The sequence below is a fragment of the Ctenopharyngodon idella genome, chromosome 6 (assembly GCF_019924925.1).
Source record: "Ctenopharyngodon idella isolate HZGC_01 chromosome 6, HZGC01, whole genome shotgun sequence".
In the NCBI taxonomy this organism is placed as follows: Eukaryota; Metazoa; Chordata; class Actinopteri; order Cypriniformes; family Xenocyprididae; genus Ctenopharyngodon; species Ctenopharyngodon idella.
In genome coordinates, this window is record NC_067225.1 from 22,798,184 (window position 1) to 22,815,998 (window position 17,815).

General features: G+C 34.7%; 1 protein-coding gene across 7 annotated transcripts in view; it reads left to right on the forward strand.

Moving 5' to 3' along the window:
• Nucleotides 1-17,815, forward strand: part of negr1 (neuronal growth regulator 1) — a 182,227-nt gene that overhangs the window by 17,619 nt on the left and 146,793 nt on the right. For all 7 annotated transcript variants that reach the window (XM_051897967.1, XM_051897968.1, XM_051897969.1 and 4 more), the window contains exon 2: nt 9,704-9,942. In XM_051897967.1, the coding sequence (XP_051753927.1) occupies nt 9,704-9,942 (239 nt within the window). The remainder of the gene's footprint in view (nt 1-9,703; nt 9,943-17,815) is intronic.

Genomic DNA, 17,815 nt, shown 5'->3' on the forward strand with positions numbered 1-17,815 from the left:
TTAAAAATCAACTTTAACCACTGTTTTCTAGGTTGTCTGACTTAGGAATGCCAAACAAAGGGGTTTTGGAACCAGGGTGGACATGGCAACAACATGTTACTAAAATAGGTCTTCTTCTTTGTGTTCTCTAGTGCGGCTCAACCAGGCCTCACCCCTTTGAGTATTCTTGAGTATTATTTAAGTGAGTGACATTGTAACTTCACAAGATCCCAAAGAAGCACGTTGTAGTCCCAATGAGCCGTTTGTTGTAGTTCTTGAAAAGTGTTTTCTGTTAAAGAGAATATCTCCCTTTGGAGTGGACTTTGATCTTTGTAACCTTGCAGATCTTTTTTATGCTCAAACAGCAACATTACACACTAACTAAAGTTGAAAAAGTGAAAAAGCATAATAGGACCCTTTTAAACTATTTTTAAATAGGACCCTTTTCACTATTGCCGTTGATTTCAATGCAGTGGGCGGGGTTAATGTGCAAGTGCTACCGCTTATCTATCATGTCCATGTTTTGATTTTAGCAAATCAGTTCAAGTAAACTCAAACAGCATGATTAATATTCATGAGACCAGCAGCCTATCAAACCTTATTTTAGGATTATTGTCTTTTTAACAGAAGCATTGAATGACCAATAATGTCTTGAGCACCAACAGTAGCCCATAATTCTCTCTCTCTATTAGTGTTTGGCGATCTTCTCCATATCTTCTGATGTCTGTGGAAACAATAATCGAAATAAACTTTCAAACATAATTTGACAGTTTTATTCGAGCCAACATTGTGTAGTAACTATAAAGTTTACACTGTTCTTCTCTCAGTTCACCAGCCACTTTCATTTTGGGAATAAGTGGATGAATGTAGGCCTACGTGTAACTGTGACAGAGATCCCTGACTGCGTTGCAGTGTAAACAAACAAGATGGCAGCATCCATAGCCCATTATAACTCAATGATCAACTAACATGATCAATATAAAAGTATTTAAAACACACATTATATTTAAATACACATATTTGAGGATTGGAATATAAGATATTTCACAATATAGTTAACAAATTTATGAATATTTGGACTAAAAAGAAACAAATTAAATAAAATCTATACACCAGTCATACATTGATTATGACTGTGAAGCATCCTGTGACAAGCTTGTAGCGTCGCCATGGAAATAGGAATGCGTTTTAACATAATGGTTGCATAAAAAACAAGCTAAGAGCTAAGTTAGTTATATATATATATATATATATATATATATATATATGTGTGTGTGTGTTTGTATGTGTGTTTCAGTAGTCTGGCAAGTAAACTAAAACATTAACTAGCCAATAGTAATTCTGTTACCAATGTGAATGCTTAAAAGTTTTTTTTTTTTTTTTTCAGTCATAATTTTTACCAAATAGCTTTTTTTGCCAAATAGATTAAGAATGTTTTAATGTAAGAAATGAAACAGAAAAAAATCTATGTATTGTCAATGCATGTTTGCAGTGGAAATTTAGAATCGTTTCATATGCTCCAATAATCATTGGTAGTCAATAATAATTGCTGTTTATTGCTAAAACATTTCATAAACATGAAAAATGCCACATGACTGCCATTACGGTCAGTTTGCTATTACATTGACACTACTCTGCACTGTGTGCAGTTATGCTTCCATTACGTAACAAGGAAACTAATCGAATAACACTCTTTAGGAAACACAATGGGCAGATTAAAAGTGCATTAAAATCATTGCTGTATTTACAATTAGGTTGGATGGGTCAATACTATGCAGTACATTGTTATATGACCCAGTCAAATATGCCAGTGTCTTGATATAAACAAAACAAACAAACAAAACAAACAAAAAATGTCAGTTTATTAAAAAAAAAATTCTCTGATTTTCACTGGATTTTATGATTTCTGTTATATTTTATTTTGTTAGTTGTTTTGACATGTTTTTTTCCCCATCCTTTTATGCATCCTGCTAATTTCCTTTGATTATCTATTAATCAAGCTATAATTAACAAAGTTTAACTTCTTCCTTAAAATGTTACACAAGCATATTTTCTTCTCAATTTTTTTTAAGTTCAAAAGCAGAATGACTTGTAAAATTTATATTGCCAACAGATTTAACACAAAAAATACAATACTCCACCCAGCCAATTATCACAGTTTTTTATGTGTGTGTGTGTGTGTGTGTGTGTGTGTGTGTGAGAGAGAGAGAGCGAGCAGGTCCTCACCATGAAATTAATAGTAATTGGAGCGATGAACTTGTCTAGCATAAAACCAAACTCAGCCAAAATGCCTTCAGGCAAATAGCAATAAATGATTTATTGAGAAATTGTGACATAAATGATGATTGATGATGATGGATGATTAAAGATTTCAGCAAATTTTAGATTTAATGAAAATATGGCTCACCATAATGCTCTGCTCCCTGACTTTCATATAAAATGAATAAAACACAAAATACACAATTAAAATCAAATCAAACTGTAAGTAAAGGCATATTCAGAACATTCACGTTGACAGGAGAATATTGTTATTATCCTACAAAAGCTTGTTAGGTGAGTGGAATCCGAACATGATGTAAATCCAAATGGAAACTTTAAAATTGTCCTTTGAGAGGTAACACTGTAATAACCATAACTATTAGCTGTCTGATGGTTTGGACTGGAGCACAGATGGCTAGGGGAGGCTGAGATCCCTAGTGGATTATTTGATGTATTTTTGCCGGTTTTGAATGGGTAATTTTGACACAGGAGATACAGTGTTCATTTGAAATAGCAGATGTTGAGATAATATTGTGCATGCATGTGAGAGTATGTGTATGTGAGTGAGGGAGGTAGAGGTAAATGGTAGTTAGCTGCAATATAATGTGCATTTTGCTTCATTTATTAAAACTGTATAAAAAAAAAAATTGAAAGCCTATGTGCACTAAGGCAGCATTTTAATATCGTCTCCACATTCAGTCATCTTTATTAGTTTTGGCCATTGTTTGGCATTTGGCTGCCAATAGCCTCAGTTTCCATGTCCACGTACATCCAGATGTAATTATCATCATTTCTCATTGCTAAGGGCACTTATGGGAATGTTGCCAGTTGGTTTTCAACACATTACAGACAATATTATAGCTTGGCTTTGACATTTAATCTGGTGTTGAGAACTTGTGGCACATTGTGAGACAAGATTTGCTGGCTGGGATCAACTTAATCTTATTTTAATCCTTGGTCTACACAAAAGAGTACTCTTGCTTTAGCTCTTTGGCACACTCAAAATCAACAGTGGGGTCAACATCAGGCAGGCACATATGTCTTATGAAAGAAAAAAGACATAAATAGTCAGGGGAAAAAAATCCTCCTTTGGGGTTTGAGGAGGATGCTGCAATCCCAGTGACATTCTGTACTTGAATCTCTGTGATGTTTGGTTTAAATGTCTCTAGTAATACAATTTGCTCTAGTAATGCAATTTTCATGTATGTGGTATGTAGGTACTTTGCTAAGGTTGAAGTCAACATGAAATCAAAATTGACCCCATTTGCTTGTTCCTGCTCTTATTGTGAGCGATTCATCTGTGCATGCTATTGTCTTTGTAATCTTTAATCAAAATGTAATAACTTGCTCCGTCTCTGAAACGAGTTCTCATTTCACCTGACATCATCATGATCAGCAGGGAAAAATAGCCAAACATGCTTCAAATGCTGTCTGCTGATAGCTGCAGCCACCATATGAAACTAGCGTAGCAAACACAGATATGGCTGGAAGGTGCGTTTTCAGCTGTTTCCCTCCCAAAACCTTGTTCCCTATTCCCATTCCCAAACTACCCTGGTTATGTGCCTGCTGGCTTGAATTGTTCCGCTTTGAAGAAGGAAGAATATCACTGAGTTTGCGGTTCAGTTTGAGGCATTTCACTCCTGAATGCTTCCACAGTTTGATCACAAAATGGGGTTTGCAGACATTTTTCAGTTTTTAGTAAAAAAAAAATATGTAAGAAATATTGCTTTTACTGTTTAATTTCACTGATAAAAATAACACTGTAAGGATTTCTTAAGTCTTATATGTAATTTAATTTAAATGAAATTTGTAGTGTGTATGTGTGTGTGTCCTGGTAAAACCTATGTTATAGGAACCAAATGTCCTCACAAAGATAATATTACTAATCTTTGAAATTGTGGTGACATATTTTGGTCCCCATGAGGAAAACAGCTTATAAATCATACTAAATTATGTTTTTTTTTTTTTATGTAAAAAATAAAAAAAGGGGTCTTTAGAGGTAGTGTTATAGAGGATAGAATATAAAACAGTTACTTAATATTTTTGTGCAAACTGTAAAACATTTTTTTCCAGGATTCTTTGATGAACAAAATAGATATAAAATTAAATATATTTTTTTGTAACATTATAAATGTCTTTACTGTCACATTTGATCAGTTCAATACATCTTTAATTAATCAAATTATTAATTTATGTAAAAATTACACCAAATGAATGGTAGAAGGGAGAAGGAAAATAAACACACTTGTACAATTAAACTCATGCACATCTTTCCTAAATAAACGCACCATGTTTTCAGAATTTTTTTAATCTTTTTTGGAATCTGTCTCAAAAGCTTTGCCAGGAAACATACCTTAAGTGAATCATTGAGCTGGAAAGAGTGATCAGAAGAACAAAAAAATCTGGGTCAATCCGAAATGAAAAGAAAATCCAGTTTAGATTACAAAAAACACCCTGTACTGTAACAGCAATTGGTGGAGCTCAACGTAGTCAGTGTTTTAAGGACGCATACAGGTTCGGTGTGTTTAACTTACCTTAGACATGGTTCTTTAGATGCATCAAATCTGAAAACTTATACTTCAATCCAAAAAAAGTCAAAGGCCTCATGAATCTGCTTTTCAGAAATCATGTTTTGAATCAGAAAACACCAGATGAAGACCTAATCAGTGTTTCACAATGTAGAAAGCCTCTGTGGATTCTGAAGAGATCATGAGATGAAAAATCCCACCAGTGTGAAGAGGTTTGCCCTCATGAGCTTCACAGAGCAGTGCTTTGAAGGGATGAATAAAGATGATTAAGGGAAATTTCAGGGAGAGAGAAAGAACAAACATGACTTGATTACAGTCTCTTCTCTCTGCTGTTTTGAGACTTTGAGAGCACATGCTTATTTAAATTGGTAACAATGCGCATTGGCCTGGAAATACAAATTTGGATGCGAAATATATAGGGCTGCTGTGGTTTTGGAATAGGGTAGAGTGGGGTAAGATGCGGCAGTGGGTAAGCTGGAGTTTTTACCATATGCAGCTGCCTGCGATTGAGAGATATTCATGAAAAAAAAATTAAGAGAAGTGATGTTTTTTTCATGATAAAATCTACTTTGCATGTCAAAGTGCATTTTCTACATGGTAGGTAAGATGTCAAAACAAATATATCCAGGTCTAAAATATATATCATACATATCATATATGTAAAACAAGGCCAAAGCTTGGCTAAAAATTAGCCATGAATTATTAATGAAAGTTATAGTCAGCATATGGTTTAGTTACTCTGCTATATGAATAACAGAGTTAAAAGGCTTCCTGTGACCGTATATCCATTAAATCTATATTTGTGCTGGTATTTCTGCACTTTAATGTCCCATTATGTTTTTTTTTTAAGCATTAGAGGCACAAATCACATATATGTAACAAGTAACATTATTTGAACACTTTTTTTTTTTTACAGCAAGGCGGAAAGAAACTAAATAATATAATTCTGTTTTATTATTGAGTGTTTACTGCATTTGTCAAGTTCAAGTTACAGTATTGTAAGAAAAAATATCAAAATATCAAATTAAATGTCTATCAATAACTACAAACCAAACTAGCTAGTCCCTAGTGAGTTCTAGTGTGCACACACACATAAGTCCCACAGAAGTCCAAAGGTTCAAAGACTAGCACATGCTAGTAGGTGCATGAAATCGGCTTTGAACCTTTTCCACCTGCTTCCTCCATAAGCACACGTGGAGGTCCGTACTCTTTCCTTCACAGTATCCTACACCCCAGTGGGAACCACTTACGCCTTTGTGAGGAGGTATTGTGAGGTATGTCCGAGTAGATCTCTGCGGTGCTTTGACACCAGCCATCCTGCTGTTTCGGGTGTTAGAATTGGTGATGAAACCTTCACTGTCAGTGATGTAGAGCAGTCTGCCTGAGGAGCTTTTACAAGAAAAACAAAGAGTTTAGCTTTTACCAAATAATTTAAGTCAGAAAGTTTTTATCAAGTAAATTATTATTGATCTGTTGCTTTTTTGACTAAATGATAAATGTAAATATCATAATTGTGTAGTGCTAGTAGCAACTTGTAAAATATTTTTCCTTTGTTCTGTATTTACAGTCAGCAATTTCTTTTTTTGCACAAACTTTAACTGATTTTTTAATTACATTGATTAGATTATAAATACAAGATTGATTTTTTTTTTTTTTTTGGATAACCTTGCAAATCACGCTCTTAAAGGGATAATTCGCTCAAAAATCTAAATTGTCATCATTTACTTGCCTTCATGTCAATCCAAACCCTTGTGACATTCTTTCTTTAAAATGTTTTTGTAATCTCTCAAATAGTAAATAACATGAAAATAGTCTGATAATACTGGCATGGAATATGGAAATTACATGAGATGTTAAACGCATTAAAGACCCCCTGTGGTGAAAAGTGTTTAATGTTGTTATGTTAATGATGTCTATGAGGTGTTTTTAATGTGCTTTAAGACAAACCATGTGCAAATTCATCAGTCAAAAACAAAGTATTTTCTCCTTAAAACTACAGTGTACCAAAGTCTCAAAAATGCGGTTTGAAACCACCCTTGTTTCCTACCGTCACAAACATGTGGGGCGTGGCTTTTCCACAGTGAGCACAAGAGCACCTTTAAGAAGGGACAGGAAAAATTGAGTACATATAGCAATTTAGCGGGTGAATTATGTATATGAAATATAATATGATGCTATAATGAACTATATGCCTTCTCCATAGACTTTCTATGATGTTCAAGGCTAAGGATGCTGATATTTAGAAGGCAGCTGTCTGACTTTGAGGTGGCGAATGGGAACATGGTTTGTGTAACATTAGCAGCATATTATTAACTGTTTGATAACTTAGTCAAGCCAAAGGCTTATCATATCAATTACCGTTATGCGTCCAACATTGTAGAGAGCGATACATAAAACACATTACATTACCATGATAGGCGAGCCTGTATAATTCACTCTTCCTCTTCTTCTGAGTCATGTTTCCTTTTCAAACATATATGGCTGAATTAAACATTGTGTAGCGTTTACTACAGTTGACCGAGTGGATCAGGTAGTCCGAGCTGGTGTGATTGATTGGAGGCAGAACTAATTTGCATGTTCATGGTTCCTTGTATACTAAATGAAGCAAGAGAGTGTAGAGTTAAGCTATTTTAAGGCATGAAGAAATTATTTTCACAGGGAAAAATATTTAAATATACCTTTTTGATTATCAAAGATGAGTTTTATGGGATAAAACTATTGACTGCAAGGGGATTTCAGAAGAAGAAGAAGAAGAATTATGGCATTTGTAAGAACAAGTTGAGCATTAACATTTGCCAAACCCTAAGAATGTGCTTAAGATGTGATTCCATGTTCTGCAGTTAAGTTGCGCATGCTTGGTTGAACAATTAATCTGAATTCATGGCTATATACTGAATGTGTGCTCATTTAGCACAAGTATTTATTTATTTGGATAATTATTTATTTAAGTGTAAAAACTGTTGCAGCGTCTCATATCTCTTATGACATTAATGCTAATGTGAAGAATATATCATCTGTATTGCAATTAATTAGTTATGCGTATGAATTTAAGCCTACATAAGTTATACCCTATTTGTCACTGAAATTCAGGGATGTGGCATGCATAAACTCAGGACAAATTATGACATATCACTAATATTTCAGATGGTTTTTCATACATTTCAGATTTAATATGGTACTAATGGTACTAATAATAGCATTAATTGATGTTTCAGTAGTTACTTTTATTGGATTTACGATGCTGTACACATGCAATTTGGCATTATGAAATGCTTTTAATTTAGGATGAGGATGTATTCTAGAAGCAGCAATAAATTTTTAATAAGATCTGCTCTAAATCACATTCTGCAGTGGGCTTTTCTCATGCGTAATGGTAACTCAACTGTGTCATTTTATATGCTGTCCTCTCATTGTGTGTACACTTTTTAAGAAGCCCAAGTGAAACAAAGTTAAATCCCATTTCATAACATCAGCCTCCTTACCATGTCCAGCACATTTCCGAAAGATCCAATCAACTTTGAGGAAGTGAGCTGAGACCTGCAAGGTACTGACTGATATGTTGACTCCCATTTCACCTGTAACCTCAAGAGTATCCTGTGTGAATAACTCTCAGCATAGCCTGACCACTCACAGCACTGCTGACAAACAACAAATATGTTAGACGTGCTACCAAGCTGCATCTTTTTTTTTTTTTTGGTTTACTTTTTTGATGTCTTGTGTTTCAAGGTCAGAACTGTCAATTTGATGATGTCATGTGACATCATCAAATCGTTCGCTCTTTGTTCACGTTTAGGAAAACAGTAAAATAATGTACAACATATCTCCAACATGAAAATAGTCTGATAATAATTCCATGGAATATATTAAAAACATTAAACATTTGTGTGTTGTGTTTCGAATTAAGAACTGTCCATCTGAAGATGTGATGTTTAAACATATACAAAAGACAAAAACAAAACAGGATGACCTTGAAATCAAAAATCAAAAACATGTTTTTTGAGGAAGAAGGAATGTTATGCAACCACTCCATGTTAGGATCTGTATTATTTGGCTTCTACGAATTGACGAATGGATTTTAATTGGGCTATGTGGCTTTTGACATCAGCAGCAAAAGATATGGGAACCGCTTTCTCCTTCTTTTAAAAAGTTGATAAGCCTATTTAATTTGCTCTCCTAAATGCATGATTATACACTTAGTTGCATTTTATTATTTGCATTTAACATTGTTTTTTTTAGAACAGACGTGTGACCCATTTTTGGGTCATGACCCACCAGCTGGGAACCACTGCTTTAAATATTAAATAGTTATTTTGTTGTTGTTGTTTTTGACAGTTTCTTTAGTGCACACCAGGGACTGATGTAGTTTGTATGATTTGCAAGTGGTGTTTATTAAACAGTCAGTATGACTTTTCCCAGTATCTAAAATAAAATCTAGATCTAAAACGTTTTTTTGGTTTGTTTGAGTTGGTCTATGCTGGTCCTTAGCTGGTTTGAGCTGGTTTATGCTGGTCCTTAGCTGGTTTAAGCTGGTTTATGCTGGTCCTTAGCCGGTTTGAGCTGGTTTATGCTGGTCCTTAGCTGGTCATGAGCTGGTTTAAGCTAGTCAAGTGCTGGTCCTAAGCTTGTCCTGAGCTGGAACTGAACCAACTTAGGACCAGCTTCCATACTTCGAAACATACCTAACCAGCATATGCTGTTTTTTTCAACAGGGTGTTTCTTTTTTGGTTCCTCTAGTCAGTTTGGAGTGTTATACTTGGAAAGACGCATTATGTCTTGCAAATATTTTGCAAAAATTAAAGTCATCAGCTAGTAAATAACGTTCTTGGCCAATATGTTCTGTGTATATCTGCAGTTACATTCAAAACCTCATGCTGATGTTGTAATATCTGTCGTCCAGGTCCTTGGTTTTGAAATATCTGCTTTCATTCTGATTTCAGATGCTACCTGTTGGATGGGATCTCAAAAGGAGCATGGTTGAACCGTTCCAGTATCATTTACGCAGGGAATGACAAGTGGTCAGGGGATCCTCGTGTGTCCATCGTATCGAATGTGGGGGATAAACATGAATACAGCTTACAGATACAGAAAGTGGATGTAACAGATGAGGGATTGTACACCTGCTCAATACAGAGTGAACGTAACCTACGCCCAAAGCTCATTCAGTTAATTGTAAAAGGTGAGTGTTTCATCAGATTTCATTATGGTTTGCTATGTTTTTTATTGATAAAGAGCTACTTTAGCAATATAGTAGCCATGTTTGGTTTTTAGGGGTGAGGGGGCCTTTGAAGTATTCATTACATTAACAGTATTTTCCTCCTTGCTTATAATATTTATTAATAGTATCAATGATATAAATTTGTGTAGAATTTACATCCATATTCATGAAACTATATTTTGACTTCAAAGTGCCCAAAATGTCAAAAATGTTTTGAATCTTGAGGGCACTGCATGCAATTTTACGCTACCGCTTAAAGCTTAGAGTAGTTTTTCATACACGTATATGTTTGCAGTCTTACAGAAAATATGGAATGATTGTGTTACTAATAACTATGAAATCATCAAACGTTGGTAAAAACCTTTTAGATGTTTCATTATGTAAATAGGGATTCTAGCTCTACATGTGTGTCCCCCTTTTAAGGAATTAGAGTAAAGTCTGTGCAAATTAGCCTATAGGCTATAGATAGCAGTTGGAGTGTAGGATCTAGTGTGAGATTTTATGTTACGTAATAACATAATGATTAAATACTGCCAAGTTCAAGTGGATCTAAATATACATTTTAATGGGGTTTGATTGTTAATTTCATATGTATTGATGAATTTTTTTTTCACGGTGGGCAAATAAGTCAAAAGTAAATTAGTCTTTAGACGAGCGATTACATTTATGGTCCAAATTTATGGAGGAAAAAATTAAAATTTTTTCTTTGTCCTGCTCAGCAGCATAATTACTGATAATGTCCATGTGGAATAACATTTTACATATTAGTAGTTCGTGTAAATGGCCACTATGCAAGACTCTTTTTTTATTTGGGCCAAATGGGCATCTTTTTTTTTTTTTTTTTGTAAGGAAAACATTATTTCTTCTGTTAGGTTTGCATATTGATGTTGGTTTTCCATACTAATTAATATGTTTAACTCCCTGACGGAATGGTGATTAAGAAAAGAATTTCACCAATGTTGTTCTTTGAAAAAACCTCCAAGTGGCAGGTACAAATATTGGCATAAAGCTTTACATGTCTATCTGATAATCCCCTCTTCTCAGTGAATATGCATAACTGTGAGGTCTGCTCTCAGAACTTGTTTACATAAGCTTTATGTTTGTGAAAAAATAATCAGCTTTTACTATAAACAGGTAATTAAAATAAATGACACCTCAGGTCAGGTAAGTTGAAGTAGGATAAGTTGTTGGTTTTTTCCAATAAAACTAGTCAGAGTTCTACTAATCAGCTAGGAAAATAAGGTACACTATGTAAATTTTTATTGTTCAAAATTAACATTAATTAATGAGTCAATACATTATCAATCCTTCTTCCAAAACCTGTTTTTGTCTTACCCTGATTGACTATGGTCAAAGACTTTATATATAGAAAGACTGTATATTTATGAATAGGAGACGTATTATTATGAATGGGAGAAAGTGCAACGCGGAATAAGTCCCGCCTTCTAAATATAAGATCCAATCGCCGGCTGGTAAAGTTGTCGCGTCACTGCAGCAGCCGTTAGAAGCTCCGGTTCCTATAGAAACAGTCAGACGCACGCTTCCTATAGACTTTATGCGCCAGAGAAACAAGCGTGCCGCCGTCTGTATAATATTGTCTTTGAACTTCTGTTTTTGCGGTTGCTCTGTATATTTCTATGGCATCGCTGTCAAAGAAAATTAGCTGGTGAAGTGGATTTACTTGTTGTAGAGTTAATGAAAGTTATCGTGAGCATTGTAATGTTTAAAGCAGATGTCTTAACAAATGTCAGCAGACTGGGAAGATTTTAAAATGAGCAGTTCATTCATAAATATGTAAGATCGCTGTGGAAATACAAACCGGAAGACAAAACAATGAGCACAGTGCTGAAAAGGGGCGGGGCTACATAAGGTCTATAGAGACGCGCAATTAGAACTGCGCATGTGCATTAGCTTGATCCAGCCTGAAAAATGCTGTTTTTTTGTCATGATTCGCGCATTTAGAAACAAAATTTATGAGACAGTTGTTGTCAGATTTTATTGGTGATTTCAAATATGAAATTTAATCGAAGGCTTGGCAAATAGCTTTGGAGAATTTGATGTTTCCCCATTTGAAGAGATAGGAGCTGCACTTGCATGCCCGAGAGGCATTTTAAAGATGGCCACCGAGTGAAATGACTTGTCTTAAAGGGACTTTGCTAAGCCTATTTTAATTGTTTATGTTTTAGACCTGACAGGATGATTTACACAGGAAATTGCGTACATACGTCATGCCTCGTCACATCTGTAAATAGAGAAAAGTTTCTCCATCTACTTTGACCCGTATATGGTGTGGGACTTGTATAGGCATAGCTGTCACAACAATCAAGTAGGTTGACATGAAGCAGCCAAATCTCCAACCTTCGGAGAATCACTTGTTAAAAAAAACGCAGAAGAGAGGAGAGTCTGCTGGCAGAGACAGAGCTTGTAATAAAACAAGAATCAACATTGGCTTGGCTTTTCAGAGATGGCGAGAACTGAAGGATTTGAAATGTTGTAAAAGCGACTCCTAGATGGCGTATTTATTACTCAGCAGGTAAGTAAGGTATTTTATTAAAAAGATAAATTTCCATATGTAGCTCTCTAACAGAGATTGCTGTAAAGTATTATCTATTGTGAAGGGTCATATTCATCCACAGTCACGCAGAGCCAAAGCACAACCAAAACAATGTTCTTCTGCAAAATGCATGCACTTTTGTTTTTTTAACTGCTAGAGGGCCAAAAGTTAGTGCACCTTTAACAGTAGCAGAACTCCTACTAGTTTTAGATTGTTTAATATAATTTATATTATTTTTATATATTCTTCACTGAAACTAGAATATACTTTTATGTATTACTAATTATGCATTGACTTTAAAAAAAAAAAATTCAAAACTATCTTTCTAGCTCTTTCAATTTAGCCACCTATTGTCTTGATAACAGCTCTGTACAGTCTGGGCACTCTCTCAACCAGCTTCCTGAGGTGCCACCTGGGATGCTTTTTAAATTCTATTGAAGAGGTTCCCATGTATGCTGGTTCCCATGTTGGCTGCTTTTCCTTTACTATCTGTTCCAACTCTTTTCAAATTTTTAGCTCATTTAAATTGATTACAATTTTAGTTTTATAAAGAAATGTATATTTAGTGTTTGCTGCAGCACATACATAAACCTGATAATACGTATCAATTTTTATAAATATTTCATTATTCTTTTGAGCTGTTGTGTAGATGTTTGTTTTGTTTGCTGGCTTCATCTCACATTCTAGTAATTAGGAGATACTTTGATGATCTTGATATTTGTGTAAATTTTCTGGTAGGCTTTTATTGTGTATTTTTCCTAATAATAAACTTGGTGTATATGGTCGACACCTCAGTAGGAGGTGCTGACTCTCAGCAGTGGCAAATATATGCTTATTTTCTATGCACATAAATCCACTGTCTATAATTAACTAGAGAAAGATCACTGCAAGGGCCCTAGCCCTCTTTGAGATAAAGCAAACTAATACAGGCCAATCATATCTGAAGATGTGTAGTTTTAGAGGCCGTAACCTGTAGCCCATCACTGAGTCTCTTCTGTGTAATTATAATCAACAAAATGAATGTCCTTCTTTTTTACTCTCTTAGCCGAGGGCTGTTTCATGATCATGATGGATCTTTTGTCCTTAGAATCCATTACTTGCATGTATCTCTGCATGATCTGGTATAATTAATAAGTACTGCTAAGAAAATATACAAGCACTGTTGGGGTAATGACAACAACTAAAGAGAGAGAAGAGAAACGACAGGAAACACATGATGAACAGCGGCCTTGTAATAGGAATCGGTGAGTGGTAAACTTAATCTCCTGCAGAATTGTATCAGAAATGAAATTGCTAGATTGACTCTTACGGTGGCACAAATCCTGAAACGCCAAATCGTACGTAATGCGATTAAAATATCTTATTTGTCCTTTATGAAATTTGAACAGACTGTACTTGCGGTCTCTTCGAGCTATCTTGATGTATCCTGAACATTTGTGTGGACGAAACAGTTTTGCTAGGTCATTCTTTCTAGCAGACGGGTCAATACTGGGCATCATCAGAGAATGAGTGTGCTTGTTTGTTTTGTAGGGATCGAATGAGGATAGCCCACACACATTTTTCGGAGAATAATCACCTATCTTCTCCACCACTTAAATCTTAGCCTTGTTTACCAGACAGTACCATTTGTCATAGTCTTTGGTGAGTCACCATTAAATAGAGCAGTTTGAGACCACCACATTATTCTTTTATAGATGTGCTCAGTTAGTGAATGACAGATCAAATGTATTGCTATTCTGCACATTGGCCCTATATATCTAACTTAGCTAAATATTAGGAGCGATGGTCTGTTTGTCATCAGCAACCACCATTTTGTTTATTGTTCAAGAAGAAATCAGGCAGCCTGGCACTGCATACTTTTTAGTATAGCAGTAACAATAAGACTCAACAGAAAGGCTTCTAACCATTTATCATTAAACTTCCAAGTCTTTTGAAGTCATACACTAAATTTGTTGACAAACAGATTGAAATTTAAGACATTATTTACAGAAAATCATCTCTTCGTGGCTTCTCTCAAATGTCATTCTCTGTTTCACATTGCCAAACTGGTCTTTCACATTCAGTTACATCAGTGGCGTCAACCTGGCTGGATTGTGTCACTGACATCAACCTAAGGGTGGGCGATATACCGGTAGGCACAATAAACTGGAAGAGATTTTGGACTATCGTCTTTATCGCGGTTACGCTCAAGTGACGTTGCTGTGCTGTGCAGTGCAGTCACGAAAGCTTATCATTTGCATGCATTTTTAAGCATTGCGGTTTAAAAACTGATTTTAAACTGTTGAAGCGCAATAGGTCATTTATAGTCATTTATGCCTTAAGTGAACGTAAACAGTTGAGAAAGAAAACCCATCTATAACAGAATATTGGATTCGTGCATTCGGTTTTAAAGTGACAGCAGCCTAATATGCTGTCTGTGTCATAGTGTTGTCAAAAGTACAAACCAAGTTGATACTGAAATTTTAAAAATGTGACACTTTGAGCACTGTTGAGCAGATTCGTAAACACTTCTGATTGGTCATTGTGTTCACACGCTCAACATATATGTCTCTGATTGGCTACAATGATCAATGTACAGGAGTGTTTGAAAGCATGCGGAATTGTTTGAATTTGAAAGCAGGCGTCTATCAGAGGACCGGTGTGTATCTATGTAAGTGATCAGTGAAGAGCATCATTTATGTCTATTTACAACATGTTTTTGAAGCGTTGTTCATTGTAGCCAATCACAGACATATATGTTGAGCGCGTGAACACATTAGCCAATCAGATGTGTTTACGAATCCGCTCAAAAGCACTCAAAGCGTCACGTTTTTAAAATTTTAGTATCGACTTGGTATCGATGTCTGTACTTTTGACAAAACTACTGTGTCATTAATGTTACTCAAACAACAAAAGAGAGAAAATCTCTCACTGGTCTTGACAGGATCACTTTTGTAACTTTAATAAGAATAAATGTATATTTAATTTACACTGTGAAGAATATGCAGTGTTTTTTTTGTATGTTTGATTTATTTGTATACAATTTATGTAGTTCAACTTATTTCTAGTGCTTGAAGTTTTCAGGTAGGTCTATTTTGTTTGTCTTTCATTTATGTTCTATTGTAGTTTGTTGTCCTATTGCTTATAATTACTTTCTTTGTTCTTATTTTATCACTAACTGTTTACTTGTCTTCAGTTAGCTTGAATTTTTTTAGGCTAGTATTACAATGGTATAAAAAATTTTAATATCACAAAAACCTTATTTAAAGCAAAAATAACTATATCATGTTATCGTGAAATAAAATTATTCATATTGTGATAGAAAATTTTGGTCATATCGCCCACCCCTTCCTCAACCTGATGCAATTGTAATTACTTCAGTGGTAATTTAAACATTTTACCAGATTTTACAGTAAAAGGTCTATACGTAAATTCTCTTTGGTTCTCCCTCCCCCACTGAATAGTTCACACTTAGGTTCAGAATACACTGGAATAATTATTGGACTGAAGATTTTTAACTGCAATTATTGTTCATTTTGCTTCTACATTATCCAGTAGCCTATTTTTTTTTTTTTTTAACAAAGGCTACATTTTTTTCTGATGTACTGCTATTTTGTTTTCCTTCTTTTATAATTTAAATTTCTGCATTTTTATGATTAAAATAAAAAAGTATTTACTTTTATACAATTTTTACATCACCAAAAGGAGTTTTTTTTTTTTTTTTCTTTGGTCAGGTTTAGCTCACTTCTGGGTACAGATTTGTCCCCAAAATATAGTTAAGAAGGCACACACACACACACACACACACACACACACACACACACACACACACACACACACATACACACACACAAACACACACGTAACTGTTTTCTATTAATATATTTTAAAATGTAATTTATTCTTGTGATGGCAAAGCTGAATTTTCAGCAGCCAATATGCCAGTCTTTAGTGTCACATGATCCTTCAGAAATCATTTTAGTATGTTGATTTGGTGCTCATTTCTTATTATTATCAATGTTAACAAAGATTGTCTTTACTGTCAAATTTGATCAACATAAATAATATAATTAATAAGTAGTCCTTTTAATTCAGTATTAATAATAAACTTAGTTGTGTGTGTGATTATTTATATATTTCCTTCAGTTATTTTCATGCTTAATCATTCCTGTTAAAATGTATTGTACAAGCTTCTGTTACTTTCATTATTCATTCTATTGCTCTATCGTATTTTATCTTTCATTTAATAGCACAGGGCATATTTAGAGCTGCTCCAGCAGGGCTCAGCGCTAAGGATTTTTTCTACTGGGCCAGTGGTTCAAATTTTTAGATACCAGTGAAATATCACAATTCTCTAGTCCAATTTTGATACTACAGCAAAAGTATACACACACATATATATACTCTAATTATCTATATATTCTGAATTAATCAAGCAATAAACAACACTGTTATCACTAGTCCTCAATCCAGTCCTCAATTTTAGTGGAACATCATTAAGCTAGGTTAAGATGTTTTGAACTTCATCTAAAATGTCATGAAATATTAAGCCTCATTTTAGATTCTGTACCAGTGAGTCTGCACCTCACAGCAACTCTGCAAAGTCTTTAATGTGAAAGTTGATCCTTTCATGAATACCTAATATTCCTCTCCCTGATATCTCTGTTCATACTGTAAGCACTCCTGAGTCCTGCCTAGATAGAAATGATACAGTGTGCTGGGGAACAAAGCAGTGTGTCTATACCAGAATGTTACTTGTATACCTTTTATTTTGTATTAATAACTTAAATTAGAGATAAATAAATTATGAGAGCAATATTCAGAAACATCATCAGAATATTAGAAATGCATTTTTTACTTATTTCATTTAATCAAAGTACTACATTTCAATTAACTCTTCAAATGGACACGTTGTACCAAGAGAGCTCATGTACTGGGTCGTGCACATCCTCACTGTCTCACGTTCCGTGGCATTACCAACTGAAGAAATCCCAGTGGGTTGAGCAGCCTGTCAGGGTTTGTGTTTTGTTTCTGTCTATGACACCTAATTAGGGATCTAAGTTGGTTGGTTTTAGCAGCCTTCATGTTGTATGGGGAATTGGGAACCACTATGAATGAATGTGGAATCTGGCAGTTTTGCAACTGTAGCATATTTCCACTTCCAGCCACATGAGTATATTTAAAATGCATGTGCATATTTTGTACTACAATATAGTCTCTGGATCAAAATATTCAGTATTCCCTGTAATATTGTGCATGGATGAAACATAAGGAGTATTCCCAACATGCACTCTTGTTTTA